Below are 23,579 nucleotides of genomic sequence, written 5' to 3' on the forward strand. Positions count from 1 at the left end.
TGCATTCATCCCCTCTGATGCAGCTGCCTGAAGAGGCAGAGGCAACAGCTCTATTTCAGAGATGGGAAAATGCAGTTCAGAATTAAAATGACTTGGCCAAGGTCACACAGTTACAGAGAGGTGGAGTCAGAAATGAAGCCCAGCTCTGAGGAACTCCAAATCATCCATGCTCCTTCCGCAACACAGTGCCTCCTGAAGACCACAGCCACCCCCGTCCAGCCATCTCCAAGGATCCCCTGGGTCCAGGTCTACGCTTTCCTGCATCCTCCAGGAGCCTTCTACTGCCTGCAGATCATGACTCAAACATCTCAACCTGAAATTCGAGGCTTTGCAGTATCGACCTATCCATTCTGTACCAACTCCTAACCCCAGCCCAAACAATACTTGAAGTGCTGGTGCACCCTGAATGAAATAAGAAGCCCCTATTGCTCCACAAGTTTTAACAGGGGGAATGGAGTATTTTGCAAAGCTTATGTTAACAAGGACTAGACTGAGTCAGCTGGACAGGTTCAAAATTAAAGTTGCCTGAATATAATCATAACTGGAGATGCACTCTAATGAGATTTTTTTTTTTTTTTTTTTTTTAAATCAAGTGCAACAATCTGCCTGCAAGAATCTGAAAACAACTTGAAATAGCTTAACTCTTTGAGGGAAAAGTGGGTTTTCGGAGAGCCATGGTGTATCCTGTTATGCCGATTATCTCCTGGAGAGCTTTCCCAGAGCCCAAGTTTTTATCAGGATGCGTGTGCACATCTTCCTGGCCTCTCAGGACAGCATTGGGCTTGCCACACCCAGGTGCTCTGTGAAGACAAGCTACTTTAATCTCACCGGGAGAGCTAAGTAATGCTCGGCACGTCACGCCACCTCCCTGACCTGTTTTTCTCATTTGTCAGAATCTGGAGACTGAATTAGCCTATCAATTTGGGTCCCCAGTGGAATTAGGAACAATGCTGTGAATCCTTTTACCATCTCCGCAATTAGAGGCATTTCCCTCCCTTTTTCCAAAGGAAATCATCCCAGAATTTTAAAGCTCAAAGAGAGTTTAAGTGATTATCTTGCTCTTTCAGGGGGTTCTTAGCTCCCCCTCTGGCCCAGTCCCTCCACTTCACAGGCTGCAGAACTGAAAAAAGCCCCAAGAGAAGGGTTCCCTGAGGGCTCAGGAGCCAGACCAGAGCCAGGCTGCTGCCACTGAGACTGGAGCTGGACATAACTCTGCCCTTGCAGGGTGGAGTGGAGACGGAAGTGAGTGGGAACTCTCCAGAGCTGGCTGCGGACCCTCACACCAATATGTTCCCATGCCAGGCGCCCTCTGGGCTTCTTAAGAGTTTGGGAACTATCTATGTCACTGGAATTGTGATCTAGCCGGTGCCTCACTATGCACCTGTGAGGAAGCATTCATCATCCCTGGGATCCTTCAGCACACGTGGGGGTGCTGGGGTGGGATGTGCGCCTGAATTTACATAATCTGTGTGTTTTAAATTTCTCACCTAGAAAAAAATCAAGTATTTATCTTGCTTTTTCTTTTGAGACAAAGTCTCGCTCTGTCATCCAGGCTGGAGTGCAATGGCACAATCTCGGCTCACTGCAACCTCCGCCTTCCTGGGTTCACGCCATTCTCCTGCCTCAGCCTCCCGAGTAGCTGGGATTACAGGCAGGTGCCATCTTGCCTTTTCTATACAAACTGTACCAGTAGGTTACCAGATGGTTGATGAAGGGAAGATTCCCCTTACACAGGACTCTGGCTAAAAACAAGCCAGCATGGCGGAATTAGAACAGCATTACTCTGCAATCGCTAATGAGCGTGTGGATCCCAGTGAGATCACCATGGTTGCTAGTGACACAGTAAGAGATCAGACAAACACACCTCCCGATGGAAGTACATAACACCACCTATGGAGAAGTGCCAAAAACAAAGCTAGAAGACCCAGACCTGATCACGACTCTTACTCTGCCTCCCAACGGCCAGGAAACACAGGTGACAGGAGGGGCCCATGAAATGACCTCCATAGGGATGCAATCAATAAATCCAGATGGTGGGAAACGCTATAGGAGAAATGACCATGTTTCCCCACCAAAACACTTACAAGGAAAATGAGAGAGAGGTGGAGGGGGAATCTACATATTAAAAGAGATTTATTTTTTATTTTTTGAGACGGAATTTTGCTCTTGTTGCCCCGGCTAGAGTGCAACGGCATGGTCTTGGCTCACTGCAATCTCTGCCTCCCAGATTCAAGCGATTCTCCTGCCTCAGCCTTCCTGAGTAGCTGGGATTACAGGCATGCACCACCATGCCCGGCTAATTTTATATTTTTAGTAGAGACGGGGTTTCTCCATGTTGGTCAGGCCGGTCTTGAACTCCCGACCTCAGTTTATCTGCCCACCTCAGCCTCCCAAAGTGCTGGGATTACAGGCGTGAGCCACTACGCCCGGCCTAAAAGAGATTTATTAGGGAACATGCTGATACCAGCAACGTACATCACTTATTTGGATCCTGATCCAAACACACTGGGGAAATTTAGACACTGACAATATCTGACAATATTAAAGGGTCATTGTTAATTTGGTTAAGTGTGATAATGGTATTGTGGTTTACATTCAAAAAGTTTCAATGTAACATCTGGGATTTGCTTCAAAAAAATATGGGGTGTGGAGAGAGAGGTACATGGGCGGGGCACAGAGGAAGCAAGCCTGGCCACATGCTGACTGCCGGGGAAGTCGGGTTCATGGGGACATGGGACTTCATTACACTATTACCCATAGTAAAAAGTTAAAAAAAAATTAACCTCCTGCTTAAAAAGTATCCAAAACTTTGTTATGAGTGTTTGCCTTTGGAGAGAGAAACCAGACGGCTGGGAAATGGGGAGGTGAGATTTACTCTTTATTGTTTTCTGTTTTGTACTGCTTGGATTTGGATTTTACACCATGGTTCTATATTAACCATTCAAGAATATAAACTCATTTAAAAAAAAGAAAAAAAACCCACCCAGTTTAAATAACAAACTTCAAAGTGAGCTCTTGATCATACTTTTCATCCAAGAAGTGTCTTTATTTCCGTTTGTTTCCCAAAGAACAGGTTAGGTACAACAAAATTAGTTCCATCTCATTATTTGAAGAGAGGGAGGTGTATGCAGATGGAGGGGAACTGACCTCTTGTGTGTGTCTGTGTGTGCATGTTACCTGTGAGGGAGCTGGGGCTATGGAGATGGTAGGCTAAGGAGTTAAACCCTTAGAGCCACCAGACAATGTCACTTGAAAACACAAGGTATGAAATATAAATAACAGTCAGCTACTTTCCTTCAATCCATTTCTAAGCAGTTGTGTGACTGATCAATTTACAAATTGATTGGCTGACTAATTCACCTTCTCTGCTGCCACTGCCACCACCTATGGCCAGGGTGGGGTCAGCCCAACTTCTGGCTGGCAGGGGAGGAGGGATCGGTGGCCTCTGTAGTGGGGGAGCAGGGTCACTGCAGCTCTGTGAGCAGGTGGAGCACGCTGGCCGTGTACAGGTTTTGCTGCCCGCTGGCCCCGCGCAGCTGCACGGGGTGGAGGCTGGGGTGGGGAGGTGTGAACTGCATGGGGCAGTAAAGCTCGTTCAGGAGGAACCAGGTGGAGTCTGGGTCCACCTTCATCAAGTGGAGGAAGACGCTGTGGAGAGATGGAAAGGAGTGAGTAGAGGGTACGGGCAGGGAAGGTGGGGAGTGCTACAGCCCCAACCAGGAGGCTATTTACCGGGCTATTTGAGAAGAAACCGGTAACCATATCAAGTCACTTCAAATAGTAGAAATAACCCACTTGAATTCATAAGACAAGACCAGTAGGATGGTCCCAAAGCCCAACAGAAATACAGGTAACAGTTTCATATCCACTGACATACAGAAAACCAGTAATTAGTCTAAGCAGAACAATATTGACAGCAAACAAGCTCTTGGCAAAGAAAGAGGCTGAGTTCCAGAGTGTAAAGCAGGAGTTTTCATAAAGAAGAAAAATGACAGAGTGTACCCTTTCTTAAAGGCTTTGCTCAGCTCACAGGCCCAGCCCAGGGTCAGGGGCAGGCCCAGGGCAGGGCTCCCTGTCCTGCTCGGGGGCCCTGAGCAAGCCTCATTATTATGGTCCTCCAGCATGGTGCTGAACTTGGCAGTTGGAGCCTTTCTGGCTGAGAGCCATGGATACTTGGTGGTGCGAACAGACACTCATGGCTCCCGTGTGAGGAGCCCGTTTCCTCACAGGGATCAGATCCACAGAATATGCCGCCTTTGGCAGGCTGGCAAAGGGCTCCTTTATTCTCCTGGGGCAGGACTGGCTGAGCCCTGCTCTGTAACCTTTGGCAGAGATAGAGCACTGATGTCCTCTGACACGTGACAGGGACAGAGCTCAAGGGCCCGCGCTACTGAACGCCACACAGCCATCGAGGGTGGTTTTTGCCTTAGTCTGAACTTTGGGGTCATAACCTGTGCCTCTTAGCTGCTCAAATACTATTTCTGAAAGATCAGTCATGTGCCCAGGGCCACTGTGTTGCGCAGCCCAAGTGTAAACTTCATACGCGGTGGCAATTCAGTCTGGCTTGGCAATCCCTGGAAGAATGGGGCCCTCCCACAGTGGGTGGGGCCTCCCAGCCAGTCTGCCCATCTCAGCTCACAACTGCCTGCTCAGAGGCTGGGCTCCCCATGCCATTTTGCCCATACCACTGTGCCCCAGTAAGGCTGCCCCTTACTTTTCTCTTTCGGGACACCTTTCCCAGCACATATTGACTATTGATCATCTCCCTTACAACACAAGCTCCCTGAGGGCAGGGACCAGCGACCACATCTGTTCTGTAGGTTGCTGTATTTCCGGCACCTGGAATGGCATGTGGTCAGCATCCAGTTAATGTTGACTCAACAGGTTCTCATTTCTCTTTTATCTTTTTTTCCCGTGCAATATGTCCATGTAACAATGAATGAGTTCTCATTTTAATGAGGACGTGGCGAGTTACTACATTGCACATGAATGACTTTAGACGACATCCCTCTCTAGAATACTTAAAATTCTACAAAAGGATCTGAAGGAGGGGTTAAACTCTCACTATCAAGGAAGGAACAAGGAAGATTATTAACAGGATTCAAATTATCAGAGGCATCACTAACCATGTGGCTTTGGGAAGTTATTCAACTTGCCCTGTTTCAGCCTCCCCATTTCAAAAATGGGGGATGTACTTCACTCAGGGTTTTGCTGAGGTTTAAAGCACAGATCAAGCCCTACACAGTCTAACACACGTGACCCCTATTTACCAATTAATAGTATGTAGTATCTATTTGATAAATTACATTTTATTCTTGGCAATTATTCTGAGGAGCCTCTTGCATACTGTTCGGCATTAAATAGGAACTTCAATGTCTGCTAAGTGGGAGTAAATTCTGGGTTTTAATTTCACTAATATGAAAGACCTGCACCCTCAGGGGATTTGGGTCTTACCATGAAGCCAGTCTTGATATCATCCTTAAGGTGTAATGGACATACACTAAAGAGGCCAGGGAGGCAGTGGGGGAGTGGGGAGGGTGGACAAGGGCACTGAATTTGCTTTTTTTTTTTGAGACAGAGTCTTACTCTGTTGCCCAGGCTGCAGTGCAGTGGTGCGATCTTGGCTTACTGCACCTCCACCTCCCAGGTTCAAGCCATTCTCCTGCCTCAGCCTCCCGAGTAGCTGGGATTACAGGCACCCATCACCATACCCGGCTAATTTTTGTATTTTCAGTAGAGACGGGGTCTCACCATGTTGGCCAGGCTGGTCTCGAACTCCTGACCTCAGGTGATCAACCCTCCTCAGCCTCCCAAAGTATAGGATTACAGGTGTGAGCACCGGGCCCAGCCTACTGAATTTTTTCCTGGCCTGTTCTGTGCCCAAACAATTTAAGTTTCCTTTGCTTAGGATAATCTTGTGTTTATAACCTCCACAGTGGTTGTTGGAGAAGTGATTAGAATATTCTAATTCATCGTTTCCACTTCACCGCAGAAAGGAGATGAGGCCTGCGTGGGAGACAATTTTTGTTTAAAAATAAAAATATCTTTGATAATTAGAGTGGCAAGGGAAATTATGAAAAAATGCACCAAAACCGGTGAGCAGATTTCTGTTTACACGTGACACAGTTGACAGTTTTCCCTGGTGCCAAAGACTGTTAGAATGCAAATGGTTTCATTTGATTTTTTTTCCCCTTTCAAGAGCTGGAACAATTTCTCAAGCTACAGCATGGCGCTCTCCCAGCTTCAAGGAATATTTTTATCTGGGCAACACCCAGCAAAGTGGTGCCACACGACCCAGTTCAGTCATAGCTGCGCTCTGACTTACACAGCATGAAAACGCTGCAATGTTCATTTTCTGAGCTCTTTTTTAACATACTAAATATGAATGTTGTATTCATTGGCAGGAAAGGAAAAGAAAATAAGCCACTCTCTTTGCCCTGCAAGATACCCACATAAAATATTAACAGAAAAGCAAAGGGAAAACATGTGCAAAGTTCACCTTCTTTTATTAAGCAAGAGCCAAACTCTTGGAAGGATTGTTTTGGGTCTCATTTCTTTGCTCTTAAAGGGGCAGATAGGCCGGGCGCGGTGGCTCAAGCCTGTAATCCCAGCACTTTGGGAGGCCGAGACGGGTGGATCACGAGGTCAGGAGATCGAGACCATCCTGGCTAACACGGTGAAACCCCGTCTCTACTAAAAAATACAAAAAACCAGCCGGGCGATGTGGCGGACGCCTGTAGTCCCAGCTACTCGGGGGGCTGAGGCAGGAGAATGGCGTGAACCCGGGAGGCGGAGCTTGCAGTGAGCTGAGACCCGGCCACAGCACTCCAGCCTGGGCGACAGAGCGAGACTCCGTCTCAAAAAAAAAAAAAAAAAAAAAAAAGGGGCAGATGCCCCAGAACGGCAGGAATGCACGTTCCGTCTCTCACCTCTGTGGCTTGGAGCAAGTTATTTTGCCTCATGAACCTGTTTCCTCTTTCTCCAAAGATGATCACACCTGGCCCACTCTCCTCACAGGTTTGTTCTGAAGCTCAGAGGAGAGGGGGTGCAGGACAACACTTTGAAGTATGTAACGAAAACAGTATTCCTTCTTTCCTTCCAGAGAGAGACAGAGAGAGAGAGAGGGAGACAGAGAGTCTGAGGCATAATTATCACTACCAACCTTAGCAGCATCGCCATGCCATGGATAATTTTCAGACACCCTGAAAAGGGCAAAACATTTGTCTTTTGTTTCACTCGTAACTTTCTCCATACTGACTTGGTGGCAGGGCAGGGGGGGTCCCAGTTCTCAGTCAGTGGTGTTCTAATTTTCCCCATTATTTTCAGGAAGAAACAGATGCAATATACTCTGTCCTCTGCATGCCTGAGGTGGGGAGCAAATGCCATGCCATGCAAGCAGGTGGCTGGCAGGCGTAGCTGTGCTCTCCTCCCCGAGAGGCATGCGGCCTGCTGAACTCTAAATGCGACAAATTCCAAACCTACACCCTTGTTGGCTTTAAGCCCCCGGGAGCTGAGCCTGAGGCCCAGGAGGTCTGATCTAAGTGCTTAGCACCAGGCTTTGTTCCAAACTCTGGTGCCACTTTGTCCTGGGGCCAGCTCCTGCCTAGCCTTAGCTGGGAAGAGGGACCCCCGAGAGTGAACAGCTGAAAGCCGAAGTTGTTGAAAACTCCTTTTGCATAAGCCAAAGCCAGAAGACAAAGACAGGACGTCTGCTTTGAAGTGACTGGGGTAACTGCCTGGAAAATGTTCCCAATACATCTTGCGATGCGCAGGGATGGCTCTTGAACACGCCAAATGGCCAGTTCCATCTTTTTTTCAAACCCAAAGAGAAACACTTTTTAAAAAATGTATGTACACCATTTAACTCCTGAACAAAAATTTCTTTCTCCTCCCCCAGGCCCAAATCAGTGGCTCCAGGGAGCACAGTTATCAAGAGATTATCTGGTCCCCAGAGTATCGGGAGGCACTCAGCTGTGCCGCATGCCTCCGAGTGTCCTGAGGCGAGTGATTATCTCTCAATAACCTGTAGGGCCGTGTAGCTTAAATGATAACTTGACTTTAAAAAATTTAGAACTCGCTGTTAGGCAGTTTCTAAGCAACCTGTTTCCATGGCAAAGAAGCCTGGTGTTTATACTGATTTTTCACTTAAAATGCGGTTTTATTGAATTTCACTCCATGCAGGCAGCCATTTGCCTGCACTTCAGCCCTATCTACAACTGACGGCTATCAGTAAGTACCTAATAAACTCCAGATGCCAAACCAGAAGCGGCTCCTTCCTTCATGATCAATATGGGGGTGCTCCTAGTGAGCAAGCTGGGGGCAAGGACGCGGGAATGGGGAGGGAGGAAACGTGCTCCTGGAATCTGGTCAGCTGGGTTTAAGTCTTATCTCTTCGTGGTTCATCAAACATTTACTAGAGCCTGGTCCAGCCCAGGCACTAACTGAGGTGCCTGTGGCACAAAGACAGAGGGACAAAAAAGGCTCTGCCCTCGGGGCTCCCTGTCTGCTGGGGTAGACAAGGGATCACAGAGGCCCATGGCGCACTGTGGCAAGGGCCATCCTAGAAGTGATGTGCGGGGTGGCACCAGGCATGGCTTCCTGAGAAGGGGCACGGCAAGTTGCTTCTCTGTAAAGAGCAGGTGGACCAGATCAGTTCTTTTTTTTTTTTTTTTTTTTGAGACGGAGTCTTGCTCTGTCGCCCGGGCTGGAGTGCAGTGGCCGGATCTCAGCTCACCGCAAGCTCCGCCTCCCGGGTTCACGCCATTCTCCTGCCTCAGCCTCCGGAGTAGCTGGGACTACAGGCGCCCGCCACCTCGCCCGGCTAATTTTTTGTATTTTTTTAGTAGAGACGGGGTTTCACCGTGTTAGCCAGGATGGTCTCGATCTCCTGATCTCGTGATCCGCCCGTCTCGGCCTCCCAAAGTGCTGGGATTACAGGCTTGAGCCACCGCGCCCGGCGGACCAGATCAGTTCTAAGATCCCTGGCAGCTCCAAGAGACCACGAGAGTTTTCAATCATGGGCACTGGATCATTATCCACCCCCACCCTCCCATCATGGCAAAACCAAAAAGAAACCCCTCTGCTCTGCTGCAGGAGCGAATATTAGAGTATGTTCTCACCATCTCTGTCTAGACAACATCTGCTCAAAGGGAGCTCTAGAAAACCGCCAGCCAATGAAGGCCCAGTGAAGCTAAATAAACTGTAACTGAAATGCGGGGCTTCCCGCACTCCTGGGTGACACGCTATTCTTCCTCTGTCAATTACTTGCTTGAGGGATCTGCTGTTCTCCGTCTCCTTCTGGATTTATAAAATGCTCTCATGAGCCGTCAGGGTAAATGCCAGTGGTAAAGAACATGTGGCTTTGTGATCTGTTTGTTTGCTTATTTATTTGGGGCTTCTAAAGAAGTTACTCAGAAATGTCTCCTTAGGAACACGATAGGCTCTCTCTATGTGGGCACCGCTAAATGCAGTGGGAAAGTAAGCTCACTTGTGGGAAAGCAGGCATATCCACTAAGTTATTTTGGTGTTCCCGTTGTTCCTTCTCTGGCAGCACAGCCTCCACACTCTCCTTCTCTCTGGCCATCTCTTCTCCCATCACTCTGTACATGCTGATGCTGCAGATGAGGCCGTGTGTTTCCTTTTAAACAAATGGATGCTCAGGGTGTCAATGCGTCCTAGCCAGCAAGCAGTGGGGCTATGTTTCTATACTCAATAATTTACTCTAATGGGTCTCGGTTCATTGGTTAACCAGTATTTCAAGCCTGTCCTTTCTTGCTATTCCATTTAGCTATCTTCCCCTGCACAGAGGTCGTTTTTTTGTTTCTAAATGTTAGAAATGGAGGATTATGACTTGAAGCAACGAGTTACTCTCCAAATAAATACTACCAATTACCTTTGCAGCTATACATGCTTGTTAGACTTAACTATATTTACCTGTTCAAAACCATTCATCTATCGATCTAACACCAATATGTGTACTCACACAGAGACTCATATCAAAAATATTTAAATGCAACAAGGGCAGGCTTGAAAACCATAAACACCAGTAGAAGCAAATGATGCTAACCATACCCCTGAAGTGCCACAAGATAAAGTATCATAAATGCAGAGGAATGACTCCATTGCTTTGTGCATATTTAAAAGGATATGGCACTGAGAGGCCCAATCTGTTATAGACAATTCAAAAATAAGCCAGAACCTAGGAGGGTTTAAATCCCACTAGGGCGAGATTTAAAAGCGGCCCTTTCCATCTGGCCAGTTCTCCTGCCTCCAGGAACCCTGCAAGCCTAGATCCCACGACAGTGCTGTTGGGCACAGATTTCAAAGTGGCATTCTGTGCTGAGCACTGTGAGGGCTGACTCAGACCTTTCCCCCAGCTGGCTGCACTCAGTTCCTGCCACATTCAGTTTCCTGCACCTCCCTGGAAGGTATGCACCCTTGAAGATAAAGACATCTTCATAGCAGCCTACCTATCTTGCCCCCCTCCTGCCTGAACTGTTTTCCTGTAACCTGTGCTTTGGCACTAAGCCAGTAGTCTCCACTCACGGATGCCTTCGGAAACAGCTCTAGGAAATGTACTTCTGTATTTACTGCAAGGACGTTGAGGATATTACTCACGATAGTACCCAGTGTTCCTTTAAGATGACCCATGGAGAAATTTTCCTCAAGCCTCAGTAATAAGGAAATCCATGCTTCTTTCTGAAAAGCTTTCTTTCCTTTTCTTTTTAAAAACTCTTATTCAGGTACTTCCTGTACCATTTTCCTCTTTGCTGTCTGTCAGTATGCACAGAGCCACTCTGAAAGCTCCTCTCTGGCAAGAGTGCAGGGCTCTAACTGGATTGTCTATATTAACCTCAACTGGGTCTCATCTTGCTTTTGCTGTTATTTTTCCGTTTAAAAAATTTCTTTGCTTCCTTCCTCATTTCTTTGTTGCAAACAATTTATAAGATGTTCCAAGTCATTTTTGGAATAAGAAATTTAAATAATGATTAACAAGTACTATTTAATGACTTCTACTCTGTGGTGGTATTATGTGCTACCTGACTTTACTGAATCCTTGTCATCGTTGTAGTAGGTGAAATAAGCAAAATAATATATATGCTCTTTTCAGTCTTATGGATGAGAAAACAGAGACTTTGAGAAGTGAATTAATTTGTCCAAGGCTATCTTGCTATCGAACAACAATGTGAGGCCTTGGTAGTTACCTTTGAAAATGTTCAACTCTCAACACAGCACTTGGCTCATCATAAGAGACCTAATAAGAATCTTTTAAAATACACACATACAATAAGACAATAGAGATCATCTCCCTGGCTACTTTACTCAGTACTGAGGCAACATTTACTTCCGCGCCTCTGAGGTGTTCGAGAGGGATGAGAGCCTGCAGAGTGAGGAAATGACTACCCTGTGGTCGACCACAGCCTCTGACGACCGAAACCCACTTTGTGCCGGCAGTGCTGCGACCAGGCTCTATCTGTCATCGAGAGTGTTCTGCTCCCAACCTGGCACGGCCTGCACTGTGCACACACACCCCATGCTTGGCTTTCCTACTGGGTGGTAAGATGGTTGACCCCGGCAGGTTATCAGTGACATGACAACACTAAGGAAGTAGGGACAGAATTGGCAGCATTGAATTTAAGTAGATTTAAGTAGCCCAGAGGTCCCTGCCTTCAGTTCTGAAACCCAGCAACCCACTTGGTTTGTAATCTGCCTGCCAGATGTCTCTTATCTTTGACACCATGAAATCAAGCCTATATATGCAGAGTGAACAGCTTCAGATCTGAGTGTATTTTTAGAACAATGGGACTCAGAAAGAAAAGCAGCAATGCCTGTCACAAGATGGATAATACGAAAGCTAACTACTTGGGTTTGGATTTGTCAACTATTAATCAAGTGTCAAAAGGAAAAAATATTAGGTGTGCCCTCATTTCCATGCTGGGTGCAATCCAAGGGGGAACAGCTTTGCAGTCCAAGCTCAGCCAAACTGCCCACACCATTTAAGGCGATGAGCTACTAATTTCAAGCTCAGCTGAACTAATGGATCACCTCTGTGGCTCCTCATCCGTTCAAATATAATAGGCTCATGTGTGGGTAAAGAGAGGAGTTGGGGCTCTGACGGGGATGAAATGGATGAGCCTGTGCCAGTCTGTGTTCGTCCAGGGTTTGAAGGCACCAGCTGGTTCTTTGATAGGTTGGGATCCTACTGCTAGAAAGAGAGCAGGGAAGTCAGTCAGTAAATGAACCTTCAAACCTGGTCCTGACTTCTGCAAACCGTGGTGGCACAATTAACATGAAAAAGACCTTTCGAGGTGAAATCTCCAGTTCAGATTTTAGTAAAGATGAAGCAGGCTTACAACTAGAAATTCTGTGGTCAGTGTCTATGTGTCTATGTGTAACATACACATCATGCATCACCTATTTGGGAAATTTACATACAATGTACCCCACATAGGTGTGTACACAGATGTAAATATACCTTCGGAACATAAGCAGAGGGCAGAGGCCCCAATCTTGTTCTAATTCCAGTCCCTAGAACAGTACCTGGAGACTCCCTGAACATACTAATGTGATTCATCCACAAGGACCCTATGAGAATGAGGTTTTCATCTCCCCCAGTTTACAGAGGAAGAAAATGAAATGAAGCTAAATCATTTGCTCAAGGTCACATGGCCAGTAAGATCTCAACCTCAGTTTGTCCAAACCAAGACTGCTGCTTTTTCTCTCACACACAATGGCGAGGCAGAGGGAGCTGGAATGGCAACCTCCCCAGCGCCCCATCAGGGGCTACAGCAATAACAGCATCCAGGACTTGTGTGGCCAGAAGGTATACCAGCTGGTCACCACTTGCTGGCACCCTGCATCCCTATCTGGGCTCTGGGGTTAGCAGGTGGGGGTAAGACTAGGGGTGGAGGCCAAGCATCCTAAAAGCTTTGTTCCTCTATTATGAGACTTATTGGGCACTGTCTTCATCCTTTTTTTTCTTTGTTTTGAAACAGGGTCTCACTCTGTCACCCAGGCTGGAGTGCAGTGGTGTGATCACTGCTCACTATGGCCTCGACCTTCCAAGGCTCAGGTGAACCTCCTGCCTCAGCCTCCCAAGTAGCTGGGACAACAGGTGCACATCACTGCGCCCAGCTAATTTTTATATTTTCAGTAGAGACAGGGTTTCGCCATGTCGCCCAGGCTGGTCTGGAGCTCCTGAGCCCAAGTGATTCTCCCACCTCAGCTTCCCAAAGTGCTGGGATTACAAGTGTGAGCCTCATCACATGGCCTGACTTCATCTTTTCAAAAATAGGTGTTGTCTAGTTTTGTTTCCTTTTAGCCCAGGGTAAAAAGGTTCATTGGATGATGTAAAACCTCACTGCAAAAGCCAGGGAATCTCAGAGTCTGCTAAGAGACTGGCCCAAGGAGTATGGTTTTAATAGAGTTCAACTAGGCTAAGTACATGCATGGACTTCAAGGAAAAACAAATTTGGGATGTATGCTCTCTTTTCAAATTCCTTTCATGTACAGGAGGGAAAAGCTACATGGCCAGAAAGGCACAGAACTGAGAAGGCCCAGGGCATGCCAGGAGACATCTTGGAGGCTGAGAATTTCAATCAGCAAAGTTTGCCACTGCAGTCGGCTGAGATGGGGGCGTGGCTGATCTGACCTGTTGTCTGTAATCCAATGCCTACCCTCAGGGACACTGTCTTATTTTTAGCTCCTGGTATGCTAAGCCCTCCTCCCACACCACAAATATGATTGGCACATTTGTTACCCATTGAAGTTACTTAACTAGAGGGACTTTGGGGGAGCTGGCTTTTTTTTTTTTGCATTGCCAGTTAACAGTGACACCTGGTGGTAACACACAGCAAGGTCACACCCTGCCCTCACCTTCCTGCCCCTCCCCCATGCCTCCCCCAGTTGGAAGATTTATGCCCCCTCCACACAAGGCACATTCACTAGATAAAAGCATTAAACTGGAATGGCATCTCTGTTCTTAGCATTTACAACCTCGGTTATATCAACCACCCCCTGATCAATTTCCATTTCTAGAGTTTATAGCCTGGATGTAAAAGCCTGCCACAAAGGCTATATTTAATATGACAAATTAAAAAAGCAAACACTGGTTTGGTCATTCTTTGGAGCCAGGAAAAGCAAACAGGAGCAAGGAAAAACCCAAGCGTGATGCAATAAAGAGGAACTCTCATGGGGCTGCTAAGTCTGCCTCCACCCAAACTCGATGAAGGCGCCCCCTTAGAGGTCCTAAGCCCACCTGCCAGAGGGGCCCACAGACATGGCTGCTCTACAGGGCCAGTGCATATCCATCTCCTTCCAGAATGCATAAGGCCTTGCACCAGCCTCCTGCCCTGAGAGGTTCCCTCACCAGCCCTCTGGCAGACAGGAGAGCCATTTCCAAAGCAAGCTGGTCATCTGCCCAGGGTTGGAAACCCACTACCTCTGGTCTTCTCTGGCTTTTCTGAATACTAAGCCAAGGTTCCCGCTTGGGCCCTTGCAAAGAACACAGCTTTCTCTTCTCCCACAAGGGTAAGCATGTGTAAGTGTGTCATTCTGACTGCGGTATGGAGAACACCTGGAGGGGCAGGAATGGAAGTGGGACTGGTGGTGAGGTCTGTCGTTCTGGTGGGAGATGATGGTAGCCTGGCCTGACCTAGTGGCTTGGAGGTGTCGTTTTGAGAGAAGTCATTTTGAAAGCAATTTTCCAAGTGAGGTAGGCAGGCTTTACTTTTGGTCATGGATGTGGGGTGTGAAGGTCAGAGAAGAATTAAGAACAAACAACGGGATGGATGGCAGGGCCATGTGCTGAGATGGGGACTCCACCTCATGCAGGGGACTTGGTTCCTCAGTACCAGTAGGTATGGCTTTTCTTTGAGATGGAGTCTCACTCTGTCGCCCAGGCTGGAGTACAGTGGCACGATCTCGGCTCACTGCAACGTCCGCCTCCCAGGTTCAAGCGATTCTCCTGCCTCAGCTTCCTGAGTAGCTGGAATTACAGGTGCCTGCCACCACGCCAAGCTAACTTTTTGTATTTTTAGTAGAGACAGGGTTTCACCACGTTGGCCAGGCTGGTCTCGAACTCCTGACCTCGTGATCTGCCTGCCTCGGGCTCCCATAGCGCTGGGATAACAGGCATGAGCCACCCACCGCACCCAACTGCCAGGTATGACTTTTCAATACCAAGTGGCCGGCCCACCCACCCACCCCTCTCTCCATGCGGTAATGAGGCTCACAGAGAGACCAGGCTTCCTATTGTCTCAAGCTTCTTCTTCCACTTAAAGAGCTTATTAATTTTGGATCAAGGACAAGACTGATTTTCTTCCCCCCGACTTCAAGATAAGTTTGCAGGTGATATGTGTGAAGCAATCCACCTAGCTCTTCCTCCCGCTCCCTGCCCGTCAGGAGGGAGGCCATCTGACTCAGCCGCTGAACGGAATGTGCTGGAGCAAACAAAGGGAGCTGCAGTCAAGTGGTGGGGCTGCGTGTTCCTCCACCTGAGGCTCCCTGAACACCAGCTCAAGATTCAGCAAGGTCCAATTCCGGGTTTAATTGCTTTCAGCGGCAGAAAAGAGAATTAGAAATGAAAAGATAATGAATTGAGAATATTAGCTTATTTGATGGTTCTAAACTTGAAGGAAGGGATGGGGTGGGTATAGGAAAAGTAGAATGGAATGGGGAATGTGAAAATTAGACCTTTGTAACTCTTGGTTGTAATAGGCATCTAAAAGAATTTACTTCAAGATAAACTCATTATGTTCTTGAGTTGCACTTTAAATCACAGCACAATCAGCTCCAGGGGCACCGCCCAGGGAGAACTATTTTCACCCTAAGTTGATTCTCTACGCAATAAAAATGCCTGGGGACAGAAGCTGGTTAGGATGCGCCCCTGTGCTCACGAAACTATGACTGATTCTGGGACTAAGGGATGTGACGGGAAAGGGACAGGAAGAAAAAAGGAAATGGGAAATCAAGAGCAAAAAACAGCAAAGGACAATAAATCAATTCAAGAAGATATTACCATAACTCCCAGGGAGTGCAAGGTTTATAAGGGGCAAGCTGGCTCTCCTCACTGCACAGTCAGAGCAGCCTTTCCGCCCCTCAGGGAATGAGGTGACTCCTAACTCCCACCCCACTGAAGAGGATCAGGGATGTGTCTCGAGAAGCTAGGAAGAAGCAGGGATTCTGCTGCAGGCATGAAGGTGGTGAGGCTGGAGGAGCTGCAGGGCCCAGAGCGGCACACAGTGCCAGGCCCAGCTTTCGCCCCAGCAGCAGACATCCTGGGATGGCAGTTGCAGGATGCAGGCTGCTCCCGCCTGGAAGAAAAGCTGGGAGAAGAGGGGCAGAGTAGACTTTGGGTCTCACGTCTGGGGAATGCTGTTGTGCTCAGAGAGTTTCAGCTCTTAGTCCTAAAGTAACCAGCAATAGCTTCTTCTCTTAGAGGTGATACAGCTTTTCTCAAATAAGCATGGTCAAACTCTTAGAAATTGGAATCACCTAGTTTCAGAACCAGAAAAGGCCCTTTAAGCCATTAGTCTGGCAGCTCTTAATGTTCTTTGGGGTCACAGATTCCTATTAGAACCTATGAATGGTTCCTATTAGAAAAAGGCACATGTGCACCTGCCTGCACACAAACAATTTTGCATGGCACTTGTGAGGGTTCATGGCACCAATGCCCATCTAAGACCTGCTGTGGAGTCGACGTATGCCATATCAGGAACCCAGCACTTTCACTTTGCTGTTGAAGGAGCCAAGGCATGAAGAAGTGCCAGGCACCTGGTCTCCAGGCCTAGAAACAGATTCGCCTCCAACCAGGAGGGTGCTGAGTCTCTCTAGCACACCGTCTTTCTGCTTCTTGACCCTCTGGAATTGTTGCTGACTTTGCAGAAGAGGAAAAGGTTACCGGCAAAGAGAAACACATCTAGTAAAAATACCATCTCTAGTGCTGGCACAGTTAAAGAAATTATCTTAACCTGGTAGGGAGAGAGAGAAAACAGCAGAGATGCCTCAACTCTGCTTGCCATTAGCAAATCATCTGTAATTTAGAACAAACGTAAAGGGACGCGGGTGATCAGGCAGACGTACCTCCTGGCAGCCTCTTGTAATTTCACGGGCTGTTTGGCGCTGAGGTAAATCAAGCAGGCATCAGCCACTTTATTCAGGTCACCCTCACCTGCAGAAAAGACAAACAAAACAAGCGTCAGCCCTCACACTTCATTTGGGACAAGCAGTGACCAACTGTGTCTGGAGAAACTGCAACAGCTAGGCAAGATGCTCTGGGCTCTCTACTCCATCCCGCCAAAGAACACATCAAGATAAACAGACAAATGAGGCCAAAATAAGACGGAAGGAGGTACACGGGCGGGGGAGGGTGGGGGGGTGGTGCACAACTGAGCAGAGGGCATGATGGCAGGGGTGAGACAGATGCTGAGTGTGTGTCCAGCTGGAACTGCCTGGTACCCACCTAGGTCCAGTCTCTCACAGAGGGGGCCCAGGCCCTGTAGGACAGCCAGCTGCAACTTGAAGGCCAGTGTGTGCGAGTAAACTGGTCCAGCCCTGGCACTGATGGGGGCCTGGGTGACTAGGGAGCCAGCCAGCTTTGGCAGGACATCTTTGCAGAACCGGCTGCGTAGAAAGTCGCCACACTTGCTTCCCAGAGTACGTAAAACCTGCAGAAATAGCCCCCAACCTGGTGAGTGAACATCGTCAAGGCAGCAAGAGAACTAAAGAATGCTTGGTAATTTAATTTCATCTAGGTCTCTGCTTGGAAAAAAAATAGAATTACTGCTGTTAATTCCTTGCCCATGGTTTGTGATTCTGACAGTTATGAATTTGGAGGTCTCTGCTCCCAAGGCATGGTTGCTTCTATCCATAAATACAGATTACACAGTGAATAATTCAAAGGAATCTTGGGTTGGATGAATAATATGATTAATATCTTGATTTCCCTCCCATTTTTGTTAAAAAAAAAAAAAAAAAGAGAAGAGCTTAAAGCAGTTCACATAGATCATTTCTTGAATCTTCCTAACATCCCTTGAGAAAATACATATGCTTTTAACTCTAGCTAGCTGAGCAACCACGAACACTATGGCCCAGCTGCTGCCACATGCAGGCATCAGGAGGTTGGTGACTAGGCCGAGGTCCCTGGGCTGAACCAAGGCAGGGTCCCTGAAGTTGCAGCCGACTTGGTGTTCCTTCTGTTCAGCTGTACAACCTCTTATGCACATCACCCTCATTCTATCTTTCAGAACAGATAGTTTCTTTGCATGTCTTGTTTTACACTTTCTCTAGCAGAACATATTGAAACGTTTTGCCCCGCTGCACAAGACTGAGTATACAGGATAATAGGAATTTCTTTAAAAATTGGTAAGCAAGGCATAACCAGCACAGAGTGTTTGCTGATTTTGCAGAGAACAAGGCTCTCATTTCAGGTCCCTCAGCTGAATGGCACAGCTTCTATAGACCTCGGTGTCATCATTGTGTCTGTGCATGGGGAAAGCAGCCTCAGTTATCGTGCACACATCTTTATATTTTTTTCATTTTTCTTTGCTTGCTGTTATTTCAGACAACCTAGTCTCACCAACCCCTCTCATCCCCCAGTACATCTGGATAAGATTTAGCAATACCTACCTCCCTCCCCCTAAATCTTCCTCTTTTTTTGGCACACATAAATACACAAGCACGCGTGTCATTTTGTGAATTTTGTTTTGGGAAAAAAACATTAATTTTTAATATTTTAATTTGGTCTAGTATATGCTGAAGAATTTACAGAAGATCAAACTACTTTGGCCAACTGTATCTGGTGCATTACCAGTTTCATTTTGTGTCCCTACACATCTTTTCTCTCTGCTTCATCTTATGCACCTTCTTCTAATTTACGGTAGCTTGTTGTGGTATGTATCTCTGTAGGTTGCCTTAAGGGCTTTGAAGAACAAGAAAGGATATAAATAAGCTAAAATATCCATGCTAATGTAAGCTAAACTAAGCCAGGGAGAATAATATATATACATACATATAGGACTTACATATATATAGGACTGTTAGCTTTTCAAAGCATTTCACCAAACAGTCCCATTTTATCCCTGACAACACTATGAGAAAGGTGGGCTAGGTGTTCCTAAGCCCAACATGAAAATGGGTGGTCCCGGGTTTTGCCAGCATCACTCAGCTGGGCAGAGGACACCCACTGCTAGAACCTCGCCCCTTCACCTTGACTCCTGTGCAGTGCAAAGAACATGGAGTGAACTCACTGCTCTGGGTTCCTATCACTTACTAGCTGTTTGATTGTGAGAAAATTCCTTAACTTCTCTGAGCTTCTTTCTTCCTTCGCCAAAAGTAAAGACAATATACCTACCTTGCAAAGTGGTTTTAAGGAGACAAACTCCTGTGTGGAGGAGTGCTGAGCTTACAGCCTGGCCTTTTCATCTACTAGTTCATCTGCTTCAAATTCAAAAGGAGACTGTTACCTTCTTCTTTGTGCTTTTCTTATGTTTCTATACTTTCTTCACAGTATGTGACATTGCAATCAGGTGAAGAGAACCAATCCAAAAGGCCCCAGTGAGCTCTGCGCCTACTAACTCTACCCTCACAACAGACCATGGGGGATGCTGGTGCAGTACCTTGAAGGCTCTAAGCACTGCCAGGGGGGCATCCCGTGTGAGTCGGTGCACGAGTGAGGGCCAGGCCCGATGAGCCAAGGGAAGCAGCTGGTTCTTGTGGGACTGCAGAACAACCACACACAGATCCAGCACATCCAAGACCTGAAAGAGACATGATTTCAGCAGATGGTACAGGCTTGAAAACAGATACCTGGGATCAAGTCACCATTTTCAAAGAATAACATTTAGAAATGTATTAATTGGATAATTGTTTTCTGAGTGCTGACTACATGCCAAGCACTAGCTATGTACTGAGGGGACACAGAGGGACAATATACACGTTTCCTTGCCTTCGCAGGGTTCATGGTCAGCTGGGGAAAGACCTTAATTAGATAACGCCTAAATGAAGTGATGATTAGCAATTGGGACAAGAAGGAAAGTCAAAGGTGAAATGCAAAGAAACGAGGGGAAGGATCTAAACCACAGACTGTTGGGAAGTCTTCGCTGAAGAAGGAGCTTCTAAAAGAAGACACAAAGGATGAGTAGGAGTTAGTTCTGTGAAGATTCATGCAACTGGAAACCATGATGAGGAAGACTCCGAGGTGGAACAGAGCTTTCATAAGAAGTGAGAGAAGGGCAGCGTGGAGCGTTACAGAGAAGAGGTAAAATGGGGACCAACTACAAAGGGGTTTGTTAGGAATTTTTTTATTTTGTACTAAGTGCAGTGAGGAGCCATCAAAGCGTTTTAAGCAGGAAAGTGACATGATAAAATTCATGTTTTAGAAAGGTCATTCTGGCTGCTGAGTAGAGAGGAGACTTGAAGTGGGAGAGAGAAACAAAGAGGCCCTTTAGGATCCACATGAGAGGAGCAAAGTGATGTGGCCACATGATGGCGGCAGAGGAGAGAAGTCAAAGGACTGGAGATCTGTTTTGGAGATGACATGGCTTAAATTGCTGAAAGACTGGATACTGGGGAGGGGAAGTGAGGGTTTTAAAAGAGCTGCTTCGGTTCAGGGGTAGCAACTGAAGAGATGCACGTGCCATTGAATGAGATGGGGAGCATGCAGGAGGAGAAAGTTGAGTGGCTAGGGGAGACCGAGTTCTGTTACCACCACATGGAGAGGCCCAGCTGGCAGTTGAGGTACAGGCTAATCTCACCAGAAAGGGTTGGGCTATCCTGCACGTAAACTGAATATCAGTTACCTTCCTTGTTTCCTGATCTCTTACATCTCAAACTCACTGAAAAGAGACGGCCTGCATCAGTGTTGCAGCGGTCAGTACAATGGTCAGCGCAGGCTTCCCTCCCGCACAGACGGCCAACCTTCACAGGGCAACTTCTCGTTAGTCAGCAAGACAGAGCGAAGCCAGCCAACACGAAGCAGTAAACCCTACTGGGTGCCTACTATGTGCTGGTCCGCACTGAAACTGGAACAGAAGAGGCCCTGCCATTGAGGGTTGAATAGTTAGGCAAGGGAGTAAAAGAAAGCTCAGCTGCGCAGCGGGGAGCAGGGGAGCAGAGTGGAAATGGCTGTGGTATCACGGACAGGCTTGGAATTTGAGCTCTGTTATTAATGGGACAAGTTACATGACATTTCATTCACTCAAAGATGCACGTTTCCCCTCTGCCTGGAATGTTCTCTTTGCATCTTTGCAGGGCAGGTTCCTTCTCAGCCTTGAGAAATGTTACCACCTCAGAGAGGCCTTCCCTGATGACCTCAGAAGGTAAATCAGAAGGTAAGCTAAATCAGAAGGTAAGCTCTGTCTTAGCCAGCAGGGTTTTGCACCGAGTAGGTTCCCAACACATACCTGCTGCATGGGTGAATTACTATTTTCTATCAAACAGAACCTGCCTCCTGGGCCTCTCCATGTAGTGGTAACAGCACTCGGTCTCCCCTAGCTGTTTAAGTTTCTCCTCCTGCGTGCTCCCTGACAGCCTTTCTCCAATATGTATGAATCTGTGTATTGCCTCTCTCCCCACAACAGACAGGGAGTTCCGTGAAGACGGGGATCGTGTCTGCATCATCCCCTCTACACACCCTCCACCTGACCTGCACTAGTCCTCAATAAGCATTTAGTACATGAATGAGTATATATGTCTTTTTTAATGCTGTTTTATATTTATAATCAACAACTCTGTGAGGTAGGTACCATCATCTTCATTTTACAGATGAAGATGCTGAGGCTCAAAATAGTGAATTAAGTTACTCAAGGTCACATGGCTAATAAGAGGCAGAATCAGGATTTGAACTGACTCAGGTATGTAGGTCTGACTCCAACGCTGATGTTCTTAATAACTATGGTATGTATACAGCTGCTACAAATCCTCTACAAAAGGGAAGGTCTTGAAGAATATACAGGAGTATGTTGAATGCATCAGCCAGGCACCCACATTAAAGCTGTGCAGGTAAAAGGTTAAGTGCTTGCTGAATGGAACAACAGATGAATGCTAAGAGCTGTCTCGGGAAGACTAAACAAACTCCACAAAACACAGACCCTGAGATTTGAGATAATCTGTGATCAGGGTTTCCTAGCCCATCACCCCTGAGCAAGGCAATGTACCCTCATCACTAACAGTGAGTCACTAAGGCAGTTGTGTTTCTTTTCTTTTTTTTTTTTTTGAGATAAAGTTTCGATCTTGTTGCTCAGGCTGGAGTGCAATGGCGAGATCTTGGTTCACCACAACCTCCGCCTCCTGGGATCAAGCGATTCTCCTGCCTCAGCGACCCAAGTAGCCGGGATTACAGGCATGCACCACCACACCCAGCTAATTTTGTATTTTTAGTAGAGACGGGGTTTCTCCATGTTGGTCAGGCTGGTCTCGAACTCCCAACTCAGGTAATCTGCTCGCCTTGGCCTCCCAAAGTGCTGGGATCACAGGCGTGAGGCCCTGCGCTCGGCTGACAGTTGTGTTTCTCACTCCTGCCTGGGGGTAGGGAGGAATGCTGTTTCCCTTTGGGTGTAACATCTTCTCCAGGGTGATTCGGAAAGCCCTGGCCCCCACTTCTACCCCACCCCACTGTCCTGTTATTGCAGTCACTACTGTATACTTCCAGCCCTTGCTGATGGGGGTGCTGCTTGGCAAACTGCCAGCAAGTCAGGCTATATTAGGAAGTGTTCAAGTTTTCCCTAGGATGAAAACAGAAAGATATGAGATAAGGGCTAGTGTCAGGCTTGGAAGAATGATCTTTTAAAGTATTAAAACCTGCATCCTACATAGCTGAGAAAATAATATCCTTCCCAAAGCACATGGCTTTCTTTTCCTTGGAGATTCAGTGAATCCCCAAAACTTGTGGTTTTTAATGCAGGAGATTCAGCTCCCTTTGGCATCTGAGCAGACACAGAAAGATGTAAAACTGTCACCCCACAGACAAATTCCTTTGGATGCCTTCTCTTGGCCACCACACATGGACTAGGACATAAGGGGAGCTACGTGCTCATCCGTGTAGCCACTGCCAACCAGGCCACACCTTAGTCCTACTGCTTTGAGAATGCAGAGAAGCAGCTGTGCACTGACCTTCAGGCGGATTTGCAGATTTTTATCTGACAACAAGTGGATGCAGCGTTCCATCACGTCCATGGCTATTTGGATGTGCAACGGCAGTGGTGGCTCCACATCTGGATGGGTGTCATTCTCGTCCACTTTGGGAGAGACTGACTGTTCCTCTGGAAAAAAAGCACAACTAGGGGCAGTGTTGTATGAGTGATAAAACAGAGATACCTAAATTTCTGTTCTTTATAAATTACTCAGTCTTAGGTATTTGGTTACAGCAGCACTGTAAATGGACTGAGACACCTCCATGCAAGGGGGAATGATGGGTACAGAAACCATGGTATAGCCATATAATGGCATTTTATGAGGTCCCTATTTTTTTTTAGAGACAAGGCCTTGCTGTGTCCATGCTGGAGTGCAGTGGTGTGAACACGGCCCCCTGCAATCTCAAACTCATGGGGTCAAGTGATCTTCCCACCTCAGCCTCCTGAGTG

At 47.1% G+C, this 23,579-nt stretch overlaps 1 protein-coding gene across 3 annotated transcripts in view; it reads right to left on the bottom strand.

Annotated features, from left to right (window-relative positions):
• Positions 1-23,579, bottom strand: part of TTI1 (TELO2 interacting protein 1) — a 104,273-nt gene that overhangs the window by 49,895 nt on the left and 30,799 nt on the right. For 2 of the 3 annotated variants that reach the window (XM_017944822.3, XM_017944821.3), the window contains exons 4-7: positions 23,110-23,258; positions 19,617-19,757; positions 17,462-17,666; positions 17,083-17,170 (exon numbers count right to left, since the gene is read on the bottom strand). In XM_017944822.3, the coding sequence (XP_017800311.1) occupies positions 17,083-17,170; positions 17,462-17,666; positions 19,617-19,757; positions 23,110-23,258 (583 nt within the window). Of the gene's footprint in view, positions 1-3,022; positions 3,649-17,082; positions 17,171-17,461; positions 17,667-19,616; positions 19,758-23,109; positions 23,259-23,579 lie in introns of those variants that run through there. The other variant, XM_003904761.5, reaches the window with a different exon arrangement.

The sequence above is a fragment of the Papio anubis genome, chromosome 16 (assembly GCF_008728515.1).
Source record: "Papio anubis isolate 15944 chromosome 16, Panubis1.0, whole genome shotgun sequence".
NCBI lineage: Eukaryota > Metazoa > Chordata > Mammalia > Primates > Cercopithecidae > Papio > Papio anubis.